The following is a 21417-nucleotide window of genomic DNA, read 5'->3' as shown; positions in this document are numbered from 1 at the left end:
TTACTTGAGATGACGTTTGTCATAAACAATGTAGATAGATGAATTAGTTAATTCATTTGGTTAGTGAATACCAATCACTCTAGTGTATAACTGAAATATGTACAATGTACCAGTATTGAACTAAATGTTGATACAATAACTACACTTATAAAAAACATTATCATGCATAGTATCGCATTTTCTGGCAAAACAATATCTAAAAATAAGTAATTCAAAAAGCATGACATGACAGCTGCATTGGCTAATAAATAAGAGTTTATGAGTTTATATTCATTTTATTTGCGTTGTATCCGTGGTGGACAACTGACAGAATGTCTACTTCTGAAACTGATCACGAGATCAAATTCGGCATCTAGCAAAATTGACACATTCTTTTTTTAATGTGTGTTTTACCCAGAGCAAGAACCCAATGTGTTGGGTGAATGGCTAATAACCATTTCTCATAAAAAGACTACTAATACAATTCCACTTTGTGAAAGTCAATATTATATTCTGCTTACGAAAATGGTAATTTACCTGTTTAAATTTATCCGCAATTTAATAGTACATAGGTTATTAGAAAGATTTTCAGATGGTTTTAAATTCCATGTAAATTTTTATTACCAACATTTTAAATAATTAATTTTATATTACGTAGATATCATATTGCATCAATTATAAGACGTCCCCAAATTTTGAAATACTACTACTAAAATTAGAATAAAATTCATCCTAAAAATTTCATTACAAAGATGGAGTCAGACAATGACAATAAAATGTATATTATTATTAATTTACTTTCGTTATATCATTATCAAAATCTGAAACTTATTCAGTTTTCTGCAACACATTTCCACTCAGGGTCGTATTGATTGAAAGACACTATCGATTATAATAAGATGCATCTCAAATTAAGAGACAACAAAATCATTATCATTCAGAATTTTTGTTCTAATTAATTGATCTTGTATGGGTGTCTTTAATTATTGAAAAAACTCTTTATTGTCTCTATTTATATACCTACCAGTGTTATTAATATTTCTTCAGTGTATTCTCCAATTTTGTGTGGTTGTATCTATCTATATCTATACAGTTTATTGGAAGTTGACATAATTCTACATGTAAATATAACTATTTGGCCTTCTGCCATCATGGTGGAAGCTGCATGCACGTTTAGGAATATTTGTGGAACACAAAAACACATTTAGACATCACTTTCATCCAAAAATAACTAATAATAATTTTATTTCTGTGTAAAATCTACTTGTAATAACTTCGGGGGGGGGGGGGGGGGTATCTACATCATTTGGTAGTTTGTATTATTCTATTCTACTGACCGATAACTATTGGTCTCTGTATGTGGCTAAAAGTAACAGTAGGTAGCACTGTCTAGAATGTCTGCTTTGGAAAGTCCCACTGAAGAGCGGAATGAATGGTCCCCCTTTTAACATAATATTTAATATATTACGTTGAAATTTAAATATTCATATTTTAATTTTTGTTTTGTTATTTTTTTTTATTGTGTTATATGCATTAAAACATATAACTAAAAATGCAAGGGAACAAAAATAAATCTTTATAATGCTTTATAAACAATTTTTTATTTGGTATAATATAGTTCTAAAATATAGTAATTTTATTCTGACTGTATCAATGACTAGATGTACTGTGCTGCTTTCGAAGGCTTCGTTTCAATTTAGCATTGATCTATTCGAAATATAAAGTGACAGCCTTATCGTCAAAACATTCCTGGAATGTTGCAATCAGCTAAATGCTTCAAAGCACGCATTTGGTCCCATGCATTTTTTTTGTTTTTGTTTTTGTTTGTGTTTTGTTTTTTTTTTTAATTTTTTTTTTATTGTTTATTTATTTTCAAATAATATACATTATAACAAATACAATGATTAGTGTACTTCAGCAGTAACTAAGAATCTCATATCCCAGTATAAACTTTCTTTATAAAAATATTGCTATTTCCTTATCATCCATCACCTTTCATAATTCATATCATATGCGAGAATGACAACCTTTTGTGTATTCTTCTATGATACCGCGGTCCGCAGGCGACCTTGTGTGTAAGCGTTACTTAAGAATGAAAAATTGACAGAACTTTCAATTCAAGTATCATTTGAAATCTCGTCGACCTGAAAAAAAGGGTTCGGAGCATCTATCATATCTTTCATGGGGCGTTTGTCATGTTCATATTTATTCTTCTTCTTCATCCACCCCCACGCACTTAGGGCAGACGGGCTTCCCCTCCATGGCGTAGAAGGACTTTCCTTGCACCGGCAGCTTGCAATCCTAAATGTGACATAATTACATACAGAGGTCAGGGTTAGATCGTATACAGTGGAGAGACATATTCCATTGATTCGACAATGCAGACAAAATATCAGACGCACGATACCGCGTGCCGAGCTAAATATTTTTGCGAATCGACTATACTCACTCTGCAGACGAAGCAGTCGGGGTGCCATTGACCGTTCAGAGCGGAAATATAGTTTTCCATGATGGGGCGGTTGCACCCTCCGCATTTGGGGGCGAACATGTCAAAGTAGTCATTCTTGCAGTAAGGCTTTCCGTCCCTCTCGTGGAAGCCGTCCTCCCCAAACTGCTGCCCGCACTGGGCGCAGAAGAAATGCTCCATGTGCCAAGTCTTCTCCAGAGCGGTGACACATTTCTGCAAAATTACACACATTTTACAGGCCCGCTGATATTGAATACTTTGTGATATTATTTGATATTTCAATTTCGCCACCGCCCATCGAATTGAACCCAGAAGAAAAGCTTACATCCAGAATTGGTCCATTGCAGTAAGCGCAACGGGGCGAGAAGAGATTGTGGTAGTCGGGTTCACAGTAAGGACGCCCGTCCCTCTCAAAGAAGTTTCTGGTGCCCAACTCTTGGGTGCAGTGAGCGCAGTTGAAGTGCTCCGGGTGCCAAGTCTTGCCGAGGGCGGTGATGACCTGGCCCACGATGGGCTTATCGCACGCGCCGCAGCAGCCCTTCTGGGCAGTGGTGACTCCCTGTCGCGACATGTCCGCGTGGAGCGAGCCGAGCATACGTTCTAGATCACCTCCGGTAGCGTGCTCGCTGGTGTCGGTAGCGTGGCGTGTGCTCGACTGCAACACTTCACGAGTCTGCTGATGCTGGAGGGTGCCCTGGGAGACCTGCAATGTAATTCGGATACTTGAAGGGAGGAGACCGAGATCCAAATTTTTTTTTTTTTTAATTCATGTCGATTCGGATTTAAAAAAATTATAATAATAAAAATTAAAAAAAATATCTATGTGGTCGCGACCGTAATCCAGATATTGTTTCGATTGTCGGAGTCTAATGTGTGTTTACTGTAAAGGTGGCTGATGTAATATTTATGGACCGGAATGATAAAAACGTTTACTGAGAGCAATATTTCAACCGTTCGACAGGAAAAGTCTAATTCAAATTGATGAAATTTATTTAAAAAAATTATGTTCGGACCGGCAAAGTCGCTCTGAGAGAGGTCGGCGGAGTAATGAAATGTCTCAAACTGACGCCTAGCGATATTATAACCCAAAATTTTCTCCCTCCACACTCCCGACCGTTATATATATATGTGTCTGGAAGGAGAGAAGGGGACGGACGGATCTGCAGGAGCGAGAGGGGAGAGAGGAAAACGGCGGGAGAAAATCGAGTTATTTTCAGATGGTAGATCCAATAAAGGAGTCTTAGGAGAGTTGAGCCAAAAACCTAAGCAGTGGTGTGGTGCTGTGTGCTCGCACAAGGTGCCCTAACGATAATTTTTATTACGAATATTCCATAAAAAATATTTATCCTTCTATCCCACACGTTAATGCACAACTAATGGGATATCTGTCATAGAAAACATTTGCAACTTCAGCAATATAAACATTGCGAAACAAACACATTGCGCGTAAACATTTCTAGTATACAATAGAAAATTTATAATTTGCTTACTTTAAACTCGGACAAAGATGCCATAAGGTCGTCCAATTCCCTGGTAGCGTTGGATGCGTGGGCATGGATGGGATGCGTTGTCCTTCCACTCGTATTGACTGAGTGCGCCACGGGTTCCACAACAGTTTCCTTAACTGTCACTGTCACATGCTTAGTTCCCGGCCTGGGTTGAGTCCCACTTCGTCCACTGTTCATCCAATAAAAAAAAAAAATATATATAAATATATTATTCTCTACTACAATATATATATATTATGAAAAATTTTAATTCTTTGTATGCATGCTAATATCTAATATCTATTGAGAATAGCCTCGGTAATGTGCCCGAAATGTTGAGAAAAAGGGAAAGGATAATATATAATAGTGATAACTTACATGCGACCAAAGAAAACAAGAAACAATTAATTATTGTCAAAACATATCCTATTTTATGGAAATTTGTTTTATTTTTTAAGTTCATTGGGGTGTTCAAACATAAATTATCAATTTCTTTAATATATGATGATAGTACATAATTTTTGGATTAAAGTAGGTATATTCGTATTCATATTTGATAAAACTAATCTAATTATAAAAAATAATTGTAATAGTACATTTACATTATAAAGGCATACCAAACTTCTTCCATTTTAATTTTTAAATATCATATCATCACTAAAATAATACCAAATTGCGATTAATGAATGAACTAATGATTAAAAGTGAAGAAGATAAAAATATTGAATATACATTACATTATTAATTAAAAATATTGTATTTATAAATAATAAATGAATCTGAAAATAAATCATCTCTCCTGCAGGGCAGGGTTATTGTAATCTTTATGACAGATTAATATTAACTTTAAAAAATAATCAAACACTTTGTGTGTGAATTTAGCGATGAGGCAAAATATTAAATCAAATATACATTACGACAGTATAGACATTAACAAGGGAAGAGATAGCAAATAATTAATGCTTTGACGATATGTTGGCTGTCCAACACAGAATTTCATTATCTCCTACTGTCGACTTACAATGCACGTACCAGTGTATCTGCTACTTCAAAGGCCTATTAAAACCTTTATTTTTTTAATTAATTGTACATTGTATTTTTTTGCAGCTGTTAATCATAAAAAGTACATAAGTTGGAACAAGCCCAAAAACACACCTACATATTATTATAAGATTTGGACTGAATTTACATAATTTGAAATAATACCTCAGAAGCATAGTTATTGGGAAATTTTTGCATGGATAATGTTTGAGCCTGAAACTAAATCGAAAAAGCTGATCGCCAGGATTGCGATAGATGTGGGTTCATGCCCTATTTAGGTTAAAAAAAAATTCTAGGATTTTCTAATACTTAATTATGACAATTATATTATTACAATGAAGAATATTACATTTATAAATCTTATAAATCTTGTGTATATATACAATATTGAATAATCTAATTTAAAAAATATGTCATAAAATTGGAGAAATCTCAAGTATTTGAGAAACTTTTGATTTTTTGTTGATTAGGCAATTAATTTAATCTCAAAATCACTTTAATCTCAAGAAAAATGTTTATAAGAGCTCAAAGTAACTTCACATAAAAAATATTAAGTAATCCACTTCAAATCATCGAGTTTCAGGAAAAAAATTAACTGCTGATATTATATCTGAAAGATACATCAACAGGTAAAAAAAATGTTTTGGCAAACAGTTTAAAATAATATTGCCATCAGTCGCTGTCCATCCAACATGAGAAAACATTTTCTCAGTCACATTAAAAAACATTCATTACCACTCACTTCTCTAAACATGATATTTTGCATACTTAGGTTACATGTAAATTGTAGGTATTAGATTTTAGCTGTACCATAGTTCACCTGAGCTGTCTTACTGGAAAGAGATGACCGTATAGCATTGAGATAAAAAAAAAGCGCTGTTCGTGGAGCACTACAGACAGTAATGTTCAAATTTTATTAGATTCAGTAAAAATATTAATTTGATATTGATTGGTATAAAATATCTGATATTAACGCTGTCACTATTGTCAGATATTTGATAGGTACGACTTGATACGAAAAGAATTTTATATAAATAGGTATATAACGATATTATTGGATTTCTAATTTACTTGCATACCTAATTTCTTCTGTTTTACTATTGTATTTTGAGGTGTTTTGTTTAGACATGAATTTGATTTCAATACTATACGGCCATCTCTTTCCGATACAACAGGTCACAATGAACTGGCCAATTGCAAACGTGCAAATTTTAGGATACGATTTAGCATAGGCCAATAATTATTCCTCTATTCTTATTCTTGCATTCCTTCGATTTTGACAGGGATGGGAAATAAAATAATTTTAACAGTCTAAAAATAGATAATTAACTCGATTTAATTTTATATCCTGTCATTATCAAAGCAATATTCAGTTAACACGTAAATGTAAAAAAAAAACATCAAATACCAAATATCAAACACCTATATTATGAACAGTTACCACTGAGTCGCAAGTCACCTAGTGATTGCACTATGTCGACAAGGATATAAGCGATTACTCACTAGGAAATACTATAAAAAAATAGCATAAAATATCAGGTTACCTATTTGTAGTAACGGTGATGATAATTGGTGTATAAGTGTATTTTAATAATTATTGGTAATAAATAGTAGTTAACCAATATAGAAACAATGTAATAATTGCTCACCCATTTGGAACATCCGAATTGAGCTGCTCAAGAAGGCTGTCAACCGAGGGCCTGGAACGAGGACCTCCAGGTGATGGGCTAGCCCCTCCATTTGTTTTCCCATAACCATCAACTGAAAAAAAAATGAACCTAAATTAACACCATATATCTAACAAAAACCCATTTCTTGATACTAGCAGGCAAATTATAGATATTATTGTCTGTGTACTAACAACACTGTGGTATTTCTTTCCACTGATTATTTATGTACCAACACATTCTTCTGTACACGGACAATGTAACAATTTGGCAACATTGATTGATGTATAGTGTAAGGAACAGTAGTTTTCAAAAAAAAGTTTCGACTGAAGATTTCAAAAGCGCAATTTGTAAGTCCCTTAAGGGGGTACATCCTCAGCGCACGTCAAAATGGAGCTTTTATGCTATTTTCAAAGCATGATCCTGGACATTCCTTAAACGTTGTAGATAATCTATTTACATAATTTTGAAGCCTTATTATCCTTTATAATTATTTTAAACATTTGATGACTGCATAAAGTATTTTTATTACATAAAATAGTATTCTTTTAAACCTCTCGCTCTAATGTTTTATTAATTTTTAAAAGCATTTATAAAACCATTAGTAAAATTTATGTCGACATTATTATAGTGAAATATTTACAATAAAAAATTATATTGATAATCTCTGTGATCCCAAATTTGACAAGAATTAGGCATTTTATTATTCAAAAAAATGGGCAAGATTTACACATTTAAAGATACTGATTATAAGCTATATCTTTGACCATTCAAATGTGATAAACATTCTACGAATAATGTTTGCTTTATAATAATTATTGACCTAAGAATAGGGTAGTATTTTTTTTATATATTATATATATTTTTTTGGCATTCCCCAGTGGTTAAGCTACAATATACGGCCGTAGCCATAAATTGACAAACGATAAATTAAGTAGGGAGTAAGATCATGGTAACGCGCGTGTTTGAACATGTTTGAACGTGTTTGAAAAGGAGAAATGATGACGGAAAATGAATATTACAAGAGGCAATAAGAAAGTGTTCAGCTAACCGAATTGATAAAACTTTAATAAAATTTTCCGACATTATATTTTGTGTAGGTGAGGTGGAACCAAACACAATATTTTACGAACATTATTGGAAAATCACGACGTCGCCTGTCTGATTCTCGCGAGTAACGACGGTCATATTTTGAAGACATTTCAAATGGCAAAATGTATTAATGGTCTAAAACTAAAATCTTATTAACAGAACTCGATTTGTATCACATAGTACCAGGAGGTCAACGTTTACTTAAGGTTGCCAAACACGTTCGAATTTATGTAAACAAACCAACGAGTTATAACATCAATGAAGAAATAATATTTATTAATATCTTAATAGTTTTTAAGTCAATGTCAAATTATTTTTAAACTTATCTAACGATTATATCAGAAATTTGTTTTATTTTCACAATAATTGGAAAAGCACAAGTCCATTCATCTCGACCATTTTTTTAAAAGTTTATAAAACAATATTTTTTATTCGGAATGGCAACACTGTCAAGTTTATAAATGTATTTTATCATGTGATATTTTAAATAACAATAGGTAGGGAAATTTAGCAAGTATGTATCTTAAAAATCTTCAAAGCAAGCGATGATTGATACATTAAATATGTAATTTTAATTGTAAAAGTGAGAATTCTGATATGAAAGGTTGTTGTCGCCAATATATTATTTTTATATTAGAAATACTAAATAATTACAACAATCACAATTTAAACGGTAAACGACGCCAAAAAAATATTATCTATGAGAAAGTGCAAAAACAGGTTGCGAAGAAGCTTTTGATAGAAATGTATTCGTCGAATCTATTTATATTTTCTCTGATACGTATTTATAAATTGGAGTTTTTTTTATGAGATTTCAAAGTAAACAATTGAATAATCAATCTGAAAACACATTTTTAGACCCGAGAGGTAAAGTAGGTCCATTGAAACACGTAGCATTTCTAGTCAATGCACAAAAACCAATTTATTTAATTTAAACGGGTGCTGTTTTAATTGAAATGGATATCATCATCGTAACAAATTACGTATCAATCGCCAATAAACGAAATACGAACGAAAACAATAAAAGAATTTCGTTTTTTGAGTAGACTAAAAAAGCTGCGTTTTTCATTTATTTTGTTTTTGTCCAGAATAAGGTTATAATTATTAACTATTGACGACGTCCTAGAATAAACTATATTTTGGGACGTGTTGTTCAAGCATTGATTTTAAAATATAACAAAACGTATGATAGAAATAGTTTTCATCATAGACATATAAAATAATGTGATGGAAATGTGGTGAGTTTATAATACATACAATGATATAAAGCTGAGACTTAAAATGGGCACAGATTGTTTACAACATCATTATCAGTATTGACTCGACCACCCAGGGTGAATCCTAGCACCCCTCAAGAATCTTTCTTCCCATATTCAGAAGGTAATTTTCAAAAGCGGCTAACTACATTTTTAGTGACATTACGTGATTTTCAGCATCTTACCATTAGCTATGCCTACATTATTTGTTTATTTCATCTTCCAGTTTACTTCAACTTTTTAATTCTGCTTTTTACATCGAGTAGTTTTACGTACGCCTTATGCCGGGTCCACACTGGCAACATGTCGCGCGACAACCTCGTTAAATTTTACGATAATTATCATACTTATCGTAAAATTTAACGAGATTGTCGCGCGACATGTTGCCAGTGTGGACCCGGCATTAGTTTGAATGTGTTGAACCATTGCCCACTCAAGTAGAAAGCCGATACATTCCAAACGACTGGTCCTACCGCCCCTCCCGTTGTTGTCTCTGTATGACCTCTCATTGTTCTATAATCTATAGAGTGCTCATACTGACGCGTCTGTCGTGTTCACCCAGGGAATGGTTTGATTTGAATAGATGAGTGACATGATAAATAATACACTGGCATTAACACACCTTCTACAAATGTAATGCATAGATCAATGCTACATATTTTTTGGAAATCAATATTACCACCGGTTTTTGTGTGAAGGACTAGTCTGACTTTAACAGTTGATGAATAACAGGAATGTATATTATTTATAAATAACACTGATAGTTAATAGGTATATTTGATTTGAGAATTTTTATAATTCAATTTGAAACGAGTAAAGGCGAATCAATATGTCAAGCAATCTAGGATCTGATTTTGACAGCTGAACAGCAAAAAGTTATGCGCAGGCTTTATTAATCTAAAGATGGCACTGGTTGAACGTACTGTCTACAGTTTTGCACATCAAATAGATTTTTCACGAATGAGTTTACTAAAATACCTACTGAACCTCCTAGTAAATCAGAGAGGCAGTGTTAACAACTTCATTTTAAAGAGTTTTTCTGAAAACTTGTGTCTGCTGATAGCAATGCGTGCCTGAATGATAACTTAAAAAACCAATGGATTTAGAGGTGCAATATAATTACAAATTAACTAGATGTGAATTTATATGAATGATATTTGTTATAATTGGACCGAAATGAAAATGGATCAGATTTATTGAAAAAATCATGTCTCACATGAACTGTTTGTTGACATAATAATATTACGTGTAAAATTAAAACTAAACGGCGTGTAAAACTTTAGAAGCCGCAGCTAATAAAAACATATTATAAATCACATCGCCATTAAATAATTTATGCGGATTGGATACAGCAAGTTGCAAACAGTGTGCTCGGAAATAAATCGTAATAGGAAAATGGCGCGGCTTCGGAGGCGGATTGCCAGAAACTCCATTCACCGCGGCTGTTGTCTGTTGTTTGTTTTTCCGCTGCCCCAGCGTACCACATGTGATCCGGATATATCGAAATTACATTGTTTCATAGTAAAAAGAAAAGAGGCGCGACGATGCTGAAGGTCGAAACTACAACTCGACTAACCGAATCGTTTACAAACAGACACGCATAAACAGGTACTAAATACACCCGATGCGTTTTTTAATTGTTTTACTTTATGTACACATCATGTATTTTTTTCAGGGTAAAATTTATTTTTCTATATTAAGGGCGGACGTGCTCAGCGTAGGTCAAAATGGAACTTTTTTTCTATTTTCAAAGCATGATCCTGGACATACCTTAAACGTTGTAGATAATCTATTTATATAATTTTGAAGCCTCATTATCCTTTATATTTATTTTAAACATTTGATGACTGCATAAAGTAGTTTTATTACATAAAATAGTATTCTTTTAAACCTCTCGCTCAATGTTTTAGAATATAGTCATATTTCAGTACATAAATGTGCAGTGGTGTTAAGATGTTTTATATTTATTAATTTTTAAACGCATTTATAAAACCATCAGTATAATTTATATTGACATTATTATAGTGAAATATTTACGATAAAAAAATATATTGATAATCTGTATATACGGTGATAAGTACCGTTTAAAAAAAATCGGTTAGGTACATGTTCAAACACGCGCGTTAACATCATTTTAGAGCGAGAGGTTTAAAAGAATACTATTTTATGTAATAAAAATACTTTATGCAGTCATCAAATGTTTAAAATAAATATAAAGGATAATAAGGCTTCAAAATTATATAAATAGATTATCTACAACGTTTATGGTATGTCCAGGATCATGCTTTAAAAATAGAACAAAAGCTCCAATTTGACCTACGCTGAGCATATCCCCCCTTAAGAGAGCATTTTTAGGTAGCAGAAAACTTCAGAACATTTAATTTTTCCGAAGAATGAACCTCTTTCGAGATATTAATTGATTGGTACTTTCATACAACTGAGATCCTGTAATGAAAACGTGTAAAATACACGTTCTTGTAATGCATATTAATTAGTAATACTGACTTTATGGTGTTTAGTTGAAGGCGATTTTTCTAATTGTCCACATGGGATTCGTAAGCGAAAATACTATTTCCTTTGAAAAGGTTAGACAAGAGTTAACGGGAATGGGACTACTGGACGACAGGACAATTGGACGCCGCACTGTCGTAGACACGTATACAGAACGTAGACGAGGAATTTTAATCAGTTTCTATCTACTAATTAGTAGTTTTAATTCAAATTATTCTTAACATAATGTTTTTTTTATTGCGGATTGAGAATTACCATGCCTTAGGCTTTATATAAACTTTATATATTCATTGGAACTTAAACATATGCACGATTAAATCATTATTTACGTGTGCATATTTAAATTCTCACCAACTATTTTAAATCATAATATAATAATTTAAATATAAATAATAATATTTTTTTAAAGTACCTATAAGTACCTAACGTCTATTTAATTTCGAATTGCGTGGCGTCCAGTTGTCCCGGTGCCAAATCGTCCTAGACCCGAGTTAACTGCGTATTCTATTTCACTTTCACTACAGTGAATGTGTGTTGGATGAAATGATTACACATTTCACGTCAGCTGTCTGCAGTCTGCTGTCCTGCTGTTATTCCACTCAGCAATTATTTTATTTTCATTCGCATATATTTTGAAACGAGATTTTCATCCAAAGAAGTTTTCATCGGAGCACTTAAATTTGAGAATAAATAATGTGTACCATTAAAAATATATTAAGTATAACTTTTTTCGATACAGGTGGATTAGTATGCGAATCCGGAACGTCTGGAATCCCTAATTATGGCAACTGTCAAAGCGATTTTAAACTAATAAACATATTTAATGAAGGATTAAATAACGTACATTTTAATTCGATAAAGAGAATTCTTCTTCTTGTGCCATTCACTATCGGAAGGTCGGGCACTATCAGGACGATATTCGCTTTTTCGCCTGCGATGGATCAATTCAGGTGAGGTTGAGTTTTCAATTCATTCTTTACGTCACGGAACGCGACATCTTCTCCTTGTTACGTATAGTTACTGTTGATCTATCCTTGGGTAATTAGCTGTCAGCTGGAGAATGCTGCGGTTGGCGTACTGCCTGTTTCTAATTTTGATGCTGCGCAGAACTTCTCGGTTTTTTCCCATTAGTTTGAGGACGTCAACATTTTTGACACCCTGGCAGTGCAAGGAATTTCTAGAATACGTCCATACGAAGCCGCAACTATTCGTGATATCTCCCGGTCTAGGATCAATATCTTCATGCCATAGAATTTCTTTCTGCCCCCATAAGCAAAAAGGCAGCTATTTGCCGAATTCACATTTTGAGATAATGAGGCATTAACGTTTATTCAACTTTTATTAATTTTTTAAGTGGATGTATCATTTGATTTATGGTATAAGCAAAAACCAGTATATTTTCAATCGATGCTGTGTTTTTGCTTATGAATCTCGTTATATTGTCTTCTTGTTTAGAATAACTACCGTTTTCATGGAAAAAAAACGAAAAACAATATGTCGATTTTTATACTGAAATAAATTTTATACTGCTTTTAACTTTATGTCAAATGGTTCAGAATTTCACCTAGGTCCTAGAGCATTATCTGTACACTAATTCAATTTGTGATTTTTATCGAAAAGCTGCCTTTTTCCTTATTGAGGTCTCTATTGCTAAGAGGAATCTCATTTTGAATTCAAACATAAATAATTACAAGATAAAAAGAACTTTTTATATAAGTACAACGTTTTTAAATTTTCTGTTGAATCATATAAACTTGACTTGACTAGCTTAAACGATCAAAAAAATTTGTACTTGATAGAAATACTGAATAATTAAATGTCATTTCATATTGATTTCCATAGTAACGCACGTATATATTATTTAATAATTTAGTTGCTAGGATCCACTAGCAACCAATAATGGTATCGAAATAACTTTTCATACAAAACAGAATTAACTAAAAATGAATTCAATTCTACTTAAATATGGCTAAAAGTATTAAAAAAATGCATTGGCATCGTGTTCTGATATATTCTAAAAGTTTCAAATGTCTAGCTAGCCGCGAAGTTAGTTAAAAATCGATTGCAAGATTTGTACCGGACAAACAACCACCGGACAAATAAGAATACGACATAAGAAAAACGTTGTAATAAACCACTGAAGTTGGAATGTTTTAATTCGAAGATTAAATATATTTACAAGACGGGGTTAACTGACAATTAAATTCGACATGCTGTCCGTCATATTATCACGATGCAAAAATCCTGATGTAACTGCAATATAGCGAGGATAATCATAGTTGCGTCGAATCTGTCGGTTATTTATAAACGTTTGATCTGGAAGGGCTATTTTTGGCGTGTCGGAGGAAAAATATTAATTAATTACTGCGATGAAATTTGACGCGAGAACCTTGCGCGTATATTATTTTTATTCGCTTTTCATGTCAGTAATAAACTCTTGACATCAACAAGATTAGCCAAGGTTTTATAACATGTTGTCTAAGAATGGAACTCTCGCATATAAAAGACGTTCATTTTTATTGTATCGCGAGGGGGTGTATGTGGACAGCTATGGGCGGAGACTAAAGATGCACCCACTGAAAGTAACTTTAAAGCGTCACCCTGAGTTAACTATCTTTTAATTACACTTTTTAAAGAATCTATACATATCCTAAAACATTTGCCTCCCTATGTTGGCGTATGTATCATGAATGTATCGTGTAAAAGATCATGTGGATATAATGAAATGAGAAGGTGTGAAATTTACAGTTTAGTGCAGGGGCGGGCAAACTTTTTGGATGGAGGGCCAAATTCAAGAATTCAAAATGAGCGGCGGGCCGCAAGTAAAATACCATTTTTAGATATACTCTATTTATTATCACGAAAAATTAACATTACAAAAAAATTAATGAGAAGAATGAAAGTGTTGTACATTTTTTCAAATTCAGGTGTTAATTTTGTGGTTGATATTTTCAAAACTGCTTGTAAATGGGCATCGGAGATATTTGATCGTAAAGAATTTTTATTGAGGTTCATGATCGAAAATGTTTGTTCACATATATAGGTTGATCCAAAAACAACGAACATTTTTCTTGCATGATCTTTAAGTTGTTCGAATTTGTCTGAATTAAGGCAAGTACACATATTGTTTTTCAATTTGTGTATGAGTCAGAATATGGACCTAATAGGTTGAGCAAGTGGCTGACATCCATTTCTCGTAAAAAATAAAATCTGTTAATACAAACCTCCACCCTGTGGAGGCCCATATGATCCTATTAGGATCGGACATGGTCGAAAGAAAGAAAAGAAGAAAATTTGATTATATCTTCACGACGATGCAATTCTCTTAAATCAGTGTCACACTGCAGACCAATAATCTCAAGTTGTAGCTCTGTCAGTACACTATCAATATCTATTGAAAATGGATCGCGTACTGTTGCTAAACTTGTCTCAATTTTTCGGAAGTCACCAAATCTTTGTAAAAAATCGTCATTCAGAGCTTTGATAATTTTACCATATTCTTCAAATTTATATTCTGGTATATTCAGCAACTTCAAAGTTGGAAAGTGGCACACGTTCTTATTCGATATTTGTCGAAGGAACAACTTGAGTTTTAATTGAAATCCATTCAAACTCTTCACCATATCGTTGGCATATATTTTTTTTCCTTGCAACGCAGAGTTAAAAGTATTTAAATGTGTCACGATGTTCAACATAGAAAATAGTGGTTACATAGTGTGAGACGAGACGTAAGGAAGACATACTGAGATAATACTCGTATATTAACGAAACAACAAATTCTTCAAATTTTAATCTATTGTGAATATTTTTTTAAAAATATATAAAAAAGTTATTCGTAATCAAAAGTACAATTAATGATGGCGGGCCGCAAAAAAATACCCGGCGGGCCACATGCGGCCCGCGGGCCGCAGTTTGCCCTCCCCTGGTTTAGTGTATGATTTTGAAGATAATAATTAAAAAGACGACATTAACTTCAATGAGTATATTCTAGAGCTTAATTATCTAGCGATTCTAGTTTTATCGAGTATCTTTGGTACCATTGCAAGACTAAATTTGACCATACATTATATTCTATAATATATTCTTTTAAATAATTTCGGAAAAATTGTATGCCTTTTTTCTTATGCAATTAATTATTGCTGTTTTTTTTTTTTACTTAAAATACTAAAACCTCAGCTTCCAATTAATATTATGAAGACAGATTATTAAATACATAAATAAATCATGTACTTGATGGAATTCCAATTTAAATTTTGGATTTAAGTTTTGTACTATTCCATTTGAGTTGGGAAAAATAATGGCCAACGTATTGGGAATTTAATGGAGTTAACTAATGAGATAGGTATATCAATAATATCAGTCTTTGAAAAGTTATATTAGTTAAGGGGGGGCCATGCTCAGCGTAGGTCAAAATGGAGCTTTTATTGCATTTTCAAAGCATAATCTTGGACATTCCTTAAACGTTGTAGATAATCTATTTATATAATTTTGAAACCTTATTATCCTTTATATTTATTTTAAACATTTGATGACTGCATAAAGTATTTTTATTACATAAAATAGTATTCTTTTAAACCTCTCGCTCTAATGTTTTAGAATATAGTCATATTTCAGTACATGCATGTGCAGTGGTGTTAAGATTTTTTACATTTATTATTTTTTAAACGCATTTATAAAACCATTAGTATAGTTTACGGTACATGTTCAAACACGCACGTTATCATGATACTACTTCAGTTTTAGTTTGTCAATTTATGGCTACGGCCGTTTGTTATAGCTTAACCACTGGGGAATGTAAAAAGAAATAGCGTATTTCAAAAAAACACTACCTTATTCTTAGGTCAATAATTATTATAAAGCAATCATTATTCGTAGGATGTTTATCACACTTGAATGGTCAAAGACATAGCTTATAATTAGTATATTTACAATTATCTTCAAATGTGTTAATCTTGCCCATTTTTTGAATAATAAAATGCCTAATTCTTGTCAAATTTCGGCTCACAGAGATTATCAATATATTTTTTATCGCAAATATTTCACTATACTAATGTCGACATAAATTATACTAATGGTTTTATAAATGCGCTTAAAAATTAATAGATGCAAAAAATCTTAATACCACTGCACATTTATGTACTGAAATATAACTATATTCTAAAACAGAGCGAGAGGTTTAAAAGAATACTATTTTATGTAATAAAAATGCTTTATTCAGTCATCAAATGTTTAAAATAAATATAATGGATAATAAGGCTTCAAAATTATATAAATAGATTATTTACAACGTTTACGGAATGACCAGGATAATGCTTTGAAAATACAATAAAAGCTCCATTTTGACCCACGCTGAGCACGTCCGCCCTTAAACAAATATTCTTACATGCTACTTTTTCCCCAATACATTTCCATTGTTTTTCCCAGTATTGACGATTTTACAACTCTTGAATATAGTAATAGAGTTTAGTGTAATTGATTATTATCTAATGATTTATTAGGGTTTTGGCGATGTATACGCCTATTGATTGTATTATTAGAGATACTGATAGGGTTTTTTTACAAACACTTAAACTATTCATAATTTATTTGTTATATTTTTTATTATGATCCTTGACTTCATGGGTAGGTGATAAAACTGATAAAGTTTCTACCTACTTTATTGTAGTAATTTATTATATAAGTTAGAATTAACTGTATTCGTTGTCAGTGTGTATTTATCTTTTGGTGAGTGCACATAGTGCATTAAGATGCCGAAAGCCGGAACCCGGGTCGCAAAAAACGACTCAAAAGGAATAGTACAAAACTTAAATCTATTAGAATTTAATCATAGATAGTTAGGCTACCGGTAGATGACGGTATGAAAATATATTTTGACGTAAGTAGATATATAATTGGTATGAATAATAAGAGAGTGTGTTATTGGTGAGTTAGGGTAACAAAAAGTACATGGGGTAATCAGCGAACTGAAATTTTGAAAAATCGTTTGACATTGGTGGAACACGACTATTTTTCAAATGTGAGCCAACAATGATAAAATAACGGGCTAGTAAATTTCGAAGTAATAACTTAGATACGCCAGCTACTTATGTCAAGAAAAATGGCGTGCGTAGGCTCTTCAGATAAGATTAGACGCCGGAGATAAAAACGATTGGTGGGGCGACACAAGACAGAAGAACTGACGCAAGAGAGTTTTCCTGCCGACCGCGGCTTACTCTATTACGCGGAGCCGTGGCCGAAAGCATCGCCCATCTCGGGTCCACAGTACACAATACAATATCATTTAGTGCCGGAAAATGACGTGACTTACACAAACACAAAACGACCAACCTGCGACAGGTGTTTGCCGTAAGAATTAAGTGATAACTGATTAGCGACATCAAACGAGCGACAGTAATTTAATAAAAAATAACAACACAAACAAGTGGAAACGTAGAAACGAACCTATTACGTGTGTGAACAGGACAAACGAAAAAAAATGATGTAATCAAACACAGTTTCAGTTACTGTCTACAACAAACCAAAATTCTTACCATCGGAAAAGTCAAAACGATCATAATTAATTACTAAAACAGTTGTCATACTATACCGCTCTTCTCTCCGTTCATCTTCCCATCGTTTGGAAAAACCTTACGATAATCTCTATAGTCTATCTATAGGTACTCTTATACTATAATATAATTTACTGTTTTATCTCGTTTTGCTTTCAAATGAACTCTTGAACAATTCGATATATGCGTAACCCCTTCACATTATCATCATCATTATTATATTACTATGATAGATAATAAAAACAAAAAACATTTCCTCAGTACTTTCACTTTTCTCGCTGACAGTGTACACATATAATATACAAACAAAATATAATAACACATCCGATACATTAGTAGGTAGATAGATACACATTCATTAATACTTTGTGGAAGTAGAAATCTTTTTATTTCTTTGATTCAATTAGCTAACTGTAAATAATTTGCAAATTCAATATTTTCAAATAATTGATTTTTTCATTACCATTATATTGCAAATAACATGTGCATCATATTTAGGAGAAACTGTACATTGTAAAATTTTCTAAAAAAATATAGACGTCATTGGCAGTTCAACTAAAATTCTGCCTTTTCGTCGGACAACATGAGTGACATTGTGGCATATAATACCAGCTTAGAGAAAAGGTTACAGAGTAACAACTGGACGGTTTTTTTTAAAACTTTATGCATATACATACTACCAGCTTAGAGAAAAGCTTACAGAGTAACAACCGGACGATTTTTTTTTAACTTTATGCATATACTTAAATACATAAATGACACATTATTTAGTTTATTAGATGTACTTGTTTAATGGCACTATCAATGTCCCGTCATTTTGATTGTAAACAGTAATTAGAATTTAAAAATCCCTACGTAAGTAGAAATTAATATATTATGTAGTAGTAAATGATTGGTGGAGATATACTATCAAGGCTTGAAGATATAAGTAATCACATAGGTACCAAGAAAATCCTCACTTTACAGTAGCTGTAAATTACGGTAGGTGTATATGTTGTATATACTATGTTTATTTAGGCTACACAGCTTTGGTTTCATATCACACCTGAAGCTATATATACTATTAGTAAAACCGAACTAAATTAGTAAAAAAAAGAGTTTTGACGTTACGTCGGTCTGGTCCTTAGATCGCGAAGTACGTCATTTCACTGTCTGTATTGCGTGGTACCACATAATTATTTACTATTATTAATATATTCTTTTCATGGATTAATTAAAATGCACAAAACAACTACATGTATAACAATTCTGTGAGGTTAATGAATAGTATTTTATCTGACAAATAAATGTCAGTTTCAAATTTTGAACTTTTTTAAATCACTGTCAAAAGTGACATTTGTGAGATAAGAGATACAATACTATTCAATGGATACATCGAATTTATAATTAAACGAGCATTTAAAAAAAAATCTTACATTATGTAAAGTGCAATTATTTGCGTTGAACGTTAGAAACATGGAAATTTTAAGTTTGCCAGATAATAAATCAATCGATATATTCGGGATCAAAGAGAAAACCGTTTATAATTAAATATATAAAACGTAGATAATATTCGGGATAATAAATGATAATAGTTTGACGTTAATCAGATGATAAAATATACATAGGCGTCGCGTGAATATTTTTAGAAATCCACTTTAAAAATTCGGGACACATTTAAGTGGCGAATTTCCCGACATAGAACAACAAGGATCGGCAAAAAAAATTAACTCGCGTGAGAATATTTTGGCAGAGTTTAGATGTATCTTAGAAAAGAATATAGGCCAAGTGCTCTCAGAATACACGATAATGTGTGAGAACCCATTTTTTTTTATTAATTATTTGCTCCGAATTTTACTAAAGGAAGATACGGTCACGGTCATACTCAAGTATTCATTCATTCATTGTTACAACCTAAATATTATCAGATATTTTTATCTTCTATAATATCTAAATAATGGACATTGACATACTCTAAATACTTAGTGGTGGCACATATGACGAAATAATCAATCGAGTAGGTAGCAGTGATGAAGATTCGATACGAAGAGATTATTCAACGTTTATCTTGACAATGGCTACAATAAAAGCCACCATATTTGGATAGAGCAATCGATTTATTATTACATTCGTAAGTAATGAAATCACAACGTGGGAAACTATCAACACATTTAAATAGTGTGAGTTGTGTCTATCATAATAACTAATAATTCTATGAACTTAATTAAAATTAACTGAATTATTAAATTTATTCAGTAATTTTCGAGATATAAGCAATTTATATTTTTTATCTTTGTTGCATGATAAGAGCAATATTGCTTGTCATTTCAAGAATTCGATTGGGATGGCCTTATAATTAGTATTAAGATCTTTGATCGACTGGTTACGGTAGTCTGATCATGGAGCTATACATTTTTTTCATCAGCTACATATATGACGTGTCGTCGACGATTTTCACGTTTACGTCTCTGTGAAGAATGGTATTACGAACGAACCGTGTAGATACCATCCGTAACATTTCTAAAATATTTGTGCTAAATGTTTCTTCGGGTTAGCACAACCCCAGACGGGGGAGAATACGGAAGAACAACATTTGTTTTTGCTTTTGGGGCGACGAACTTTGCTTCTAAGTGCAAGCAAAGTTAGGCCAATGTATTTAACGAAGATTAAAGTTTGTGAATGTTAATATATTTGATCAACTAATTAAAAGATCATAAAAATTAAATTATTATTAAGTATAGAAATTGCCCAGGCGAAATGCGAAACTCGGGTCGCTAAAATCGAATCTTATGGAACAGTCAAACTCTCATCATCAATTATTAGAATGTAAGTCGATATTATATTAGTAAGCTACGTATATACAATTTATGAATACGAATATACGTTCGTTAAAATGAGCACACCTGTTGGCGATAGGTAGCCAAGACATGTGACAAACTAATAAGCGAATCTATCCGATTAATAAGCCTGTCAGACAAATAGCGTCATATCCGAAATAAATACACGACTGATCGAGTTAATCTTCCAATATCGCCGTCGAAAATCCGGCACACCAGTGCAAGACAATCATCGATATGTCAAAAATAAATAGCGTCCAATGCTAGAACGTGTGGATTAACAACGTATACTCGATGCCAAAGTTTTTCTTTCGATAATAAATATTTTCAGCGAATTACGATGGGTACCTATGTCATTAGGGTAAGCCGATTAATAATGCATTGTAAGTATAATATGAAAATAGATTATATAAGTATTCGTGTTTGAATATATCATAGAAAATTAATCGCTATGTGGGTAGAAATAAAAGCTTTTTTTAAAGTATGGGCAACATAATTTATTTAAAAAAAAAAAACAGAATTCTGGACGTTCACAATATGCGATTTAAATAGA

At 32.3% G+C, this 21417-nt stretch overlaps 1 protein-coding gene across 9 annotated transcripts in view; it reads right to left on the bottom strand.

Moving 5' to 3' along the window:
- LOC147064560 (leupaxin-like) overlaps nt 1-21417 on the bottom strand; it is a 146678-nt gene that overhangs the window by 5501 nt on the left and 119760 nt on the right. For 7 of the 9 annotated variants that reach the window (XM_085958458.1, XM_085958457.1, XM_085958454.1 and 4 more), the window contains 4 exons: nt 6624-6735; nt 3937-4123; nt 2772-3149; nt 2429-2659 (listed from right to left, as the gene is read on the bottom strand). In XM_085958458.1, coding sequence (XP_085814584.1) covers nt 2429-2659; nt 2772-3149; nt 3937-4123; nt 6624-6735 — 908 coding nt within the window. Of the gene's footprint in view, nt 1-1554; nt 2281-2428; nt 2660-2771; nt 3150-3936; nt 4124-6623; nt 6736-21417 lie in introns of those variants that run through there. The other 2 variants (XM_085958460.1, XM_085958459.1) reach the window with 1 other exon arrangement.

The sequence above is a fragment of the Rhyacophila brunnea genome, unplaced genomic scaffold, assembly GCF_057557595.1.
Source record: "Rhyacophila brunnea isolate RB1 unplaced genomic scaffold, BYU_Rbru_1.0 scaffold_7, whole genome shotgun sequence".
In the NCBI taxonomy this organism is placed as follows: Eukaryota; Metazoa; Arthropoda; class Insecta; order Trichoptera; family Rhyacophilidae; genus Rhyacophila; species Rhyacophila brunnea.
Note: the sequence above shows the minus strand (reverse complement) of the source record. Positions and strands in the feature narration are given on the sequence as shown.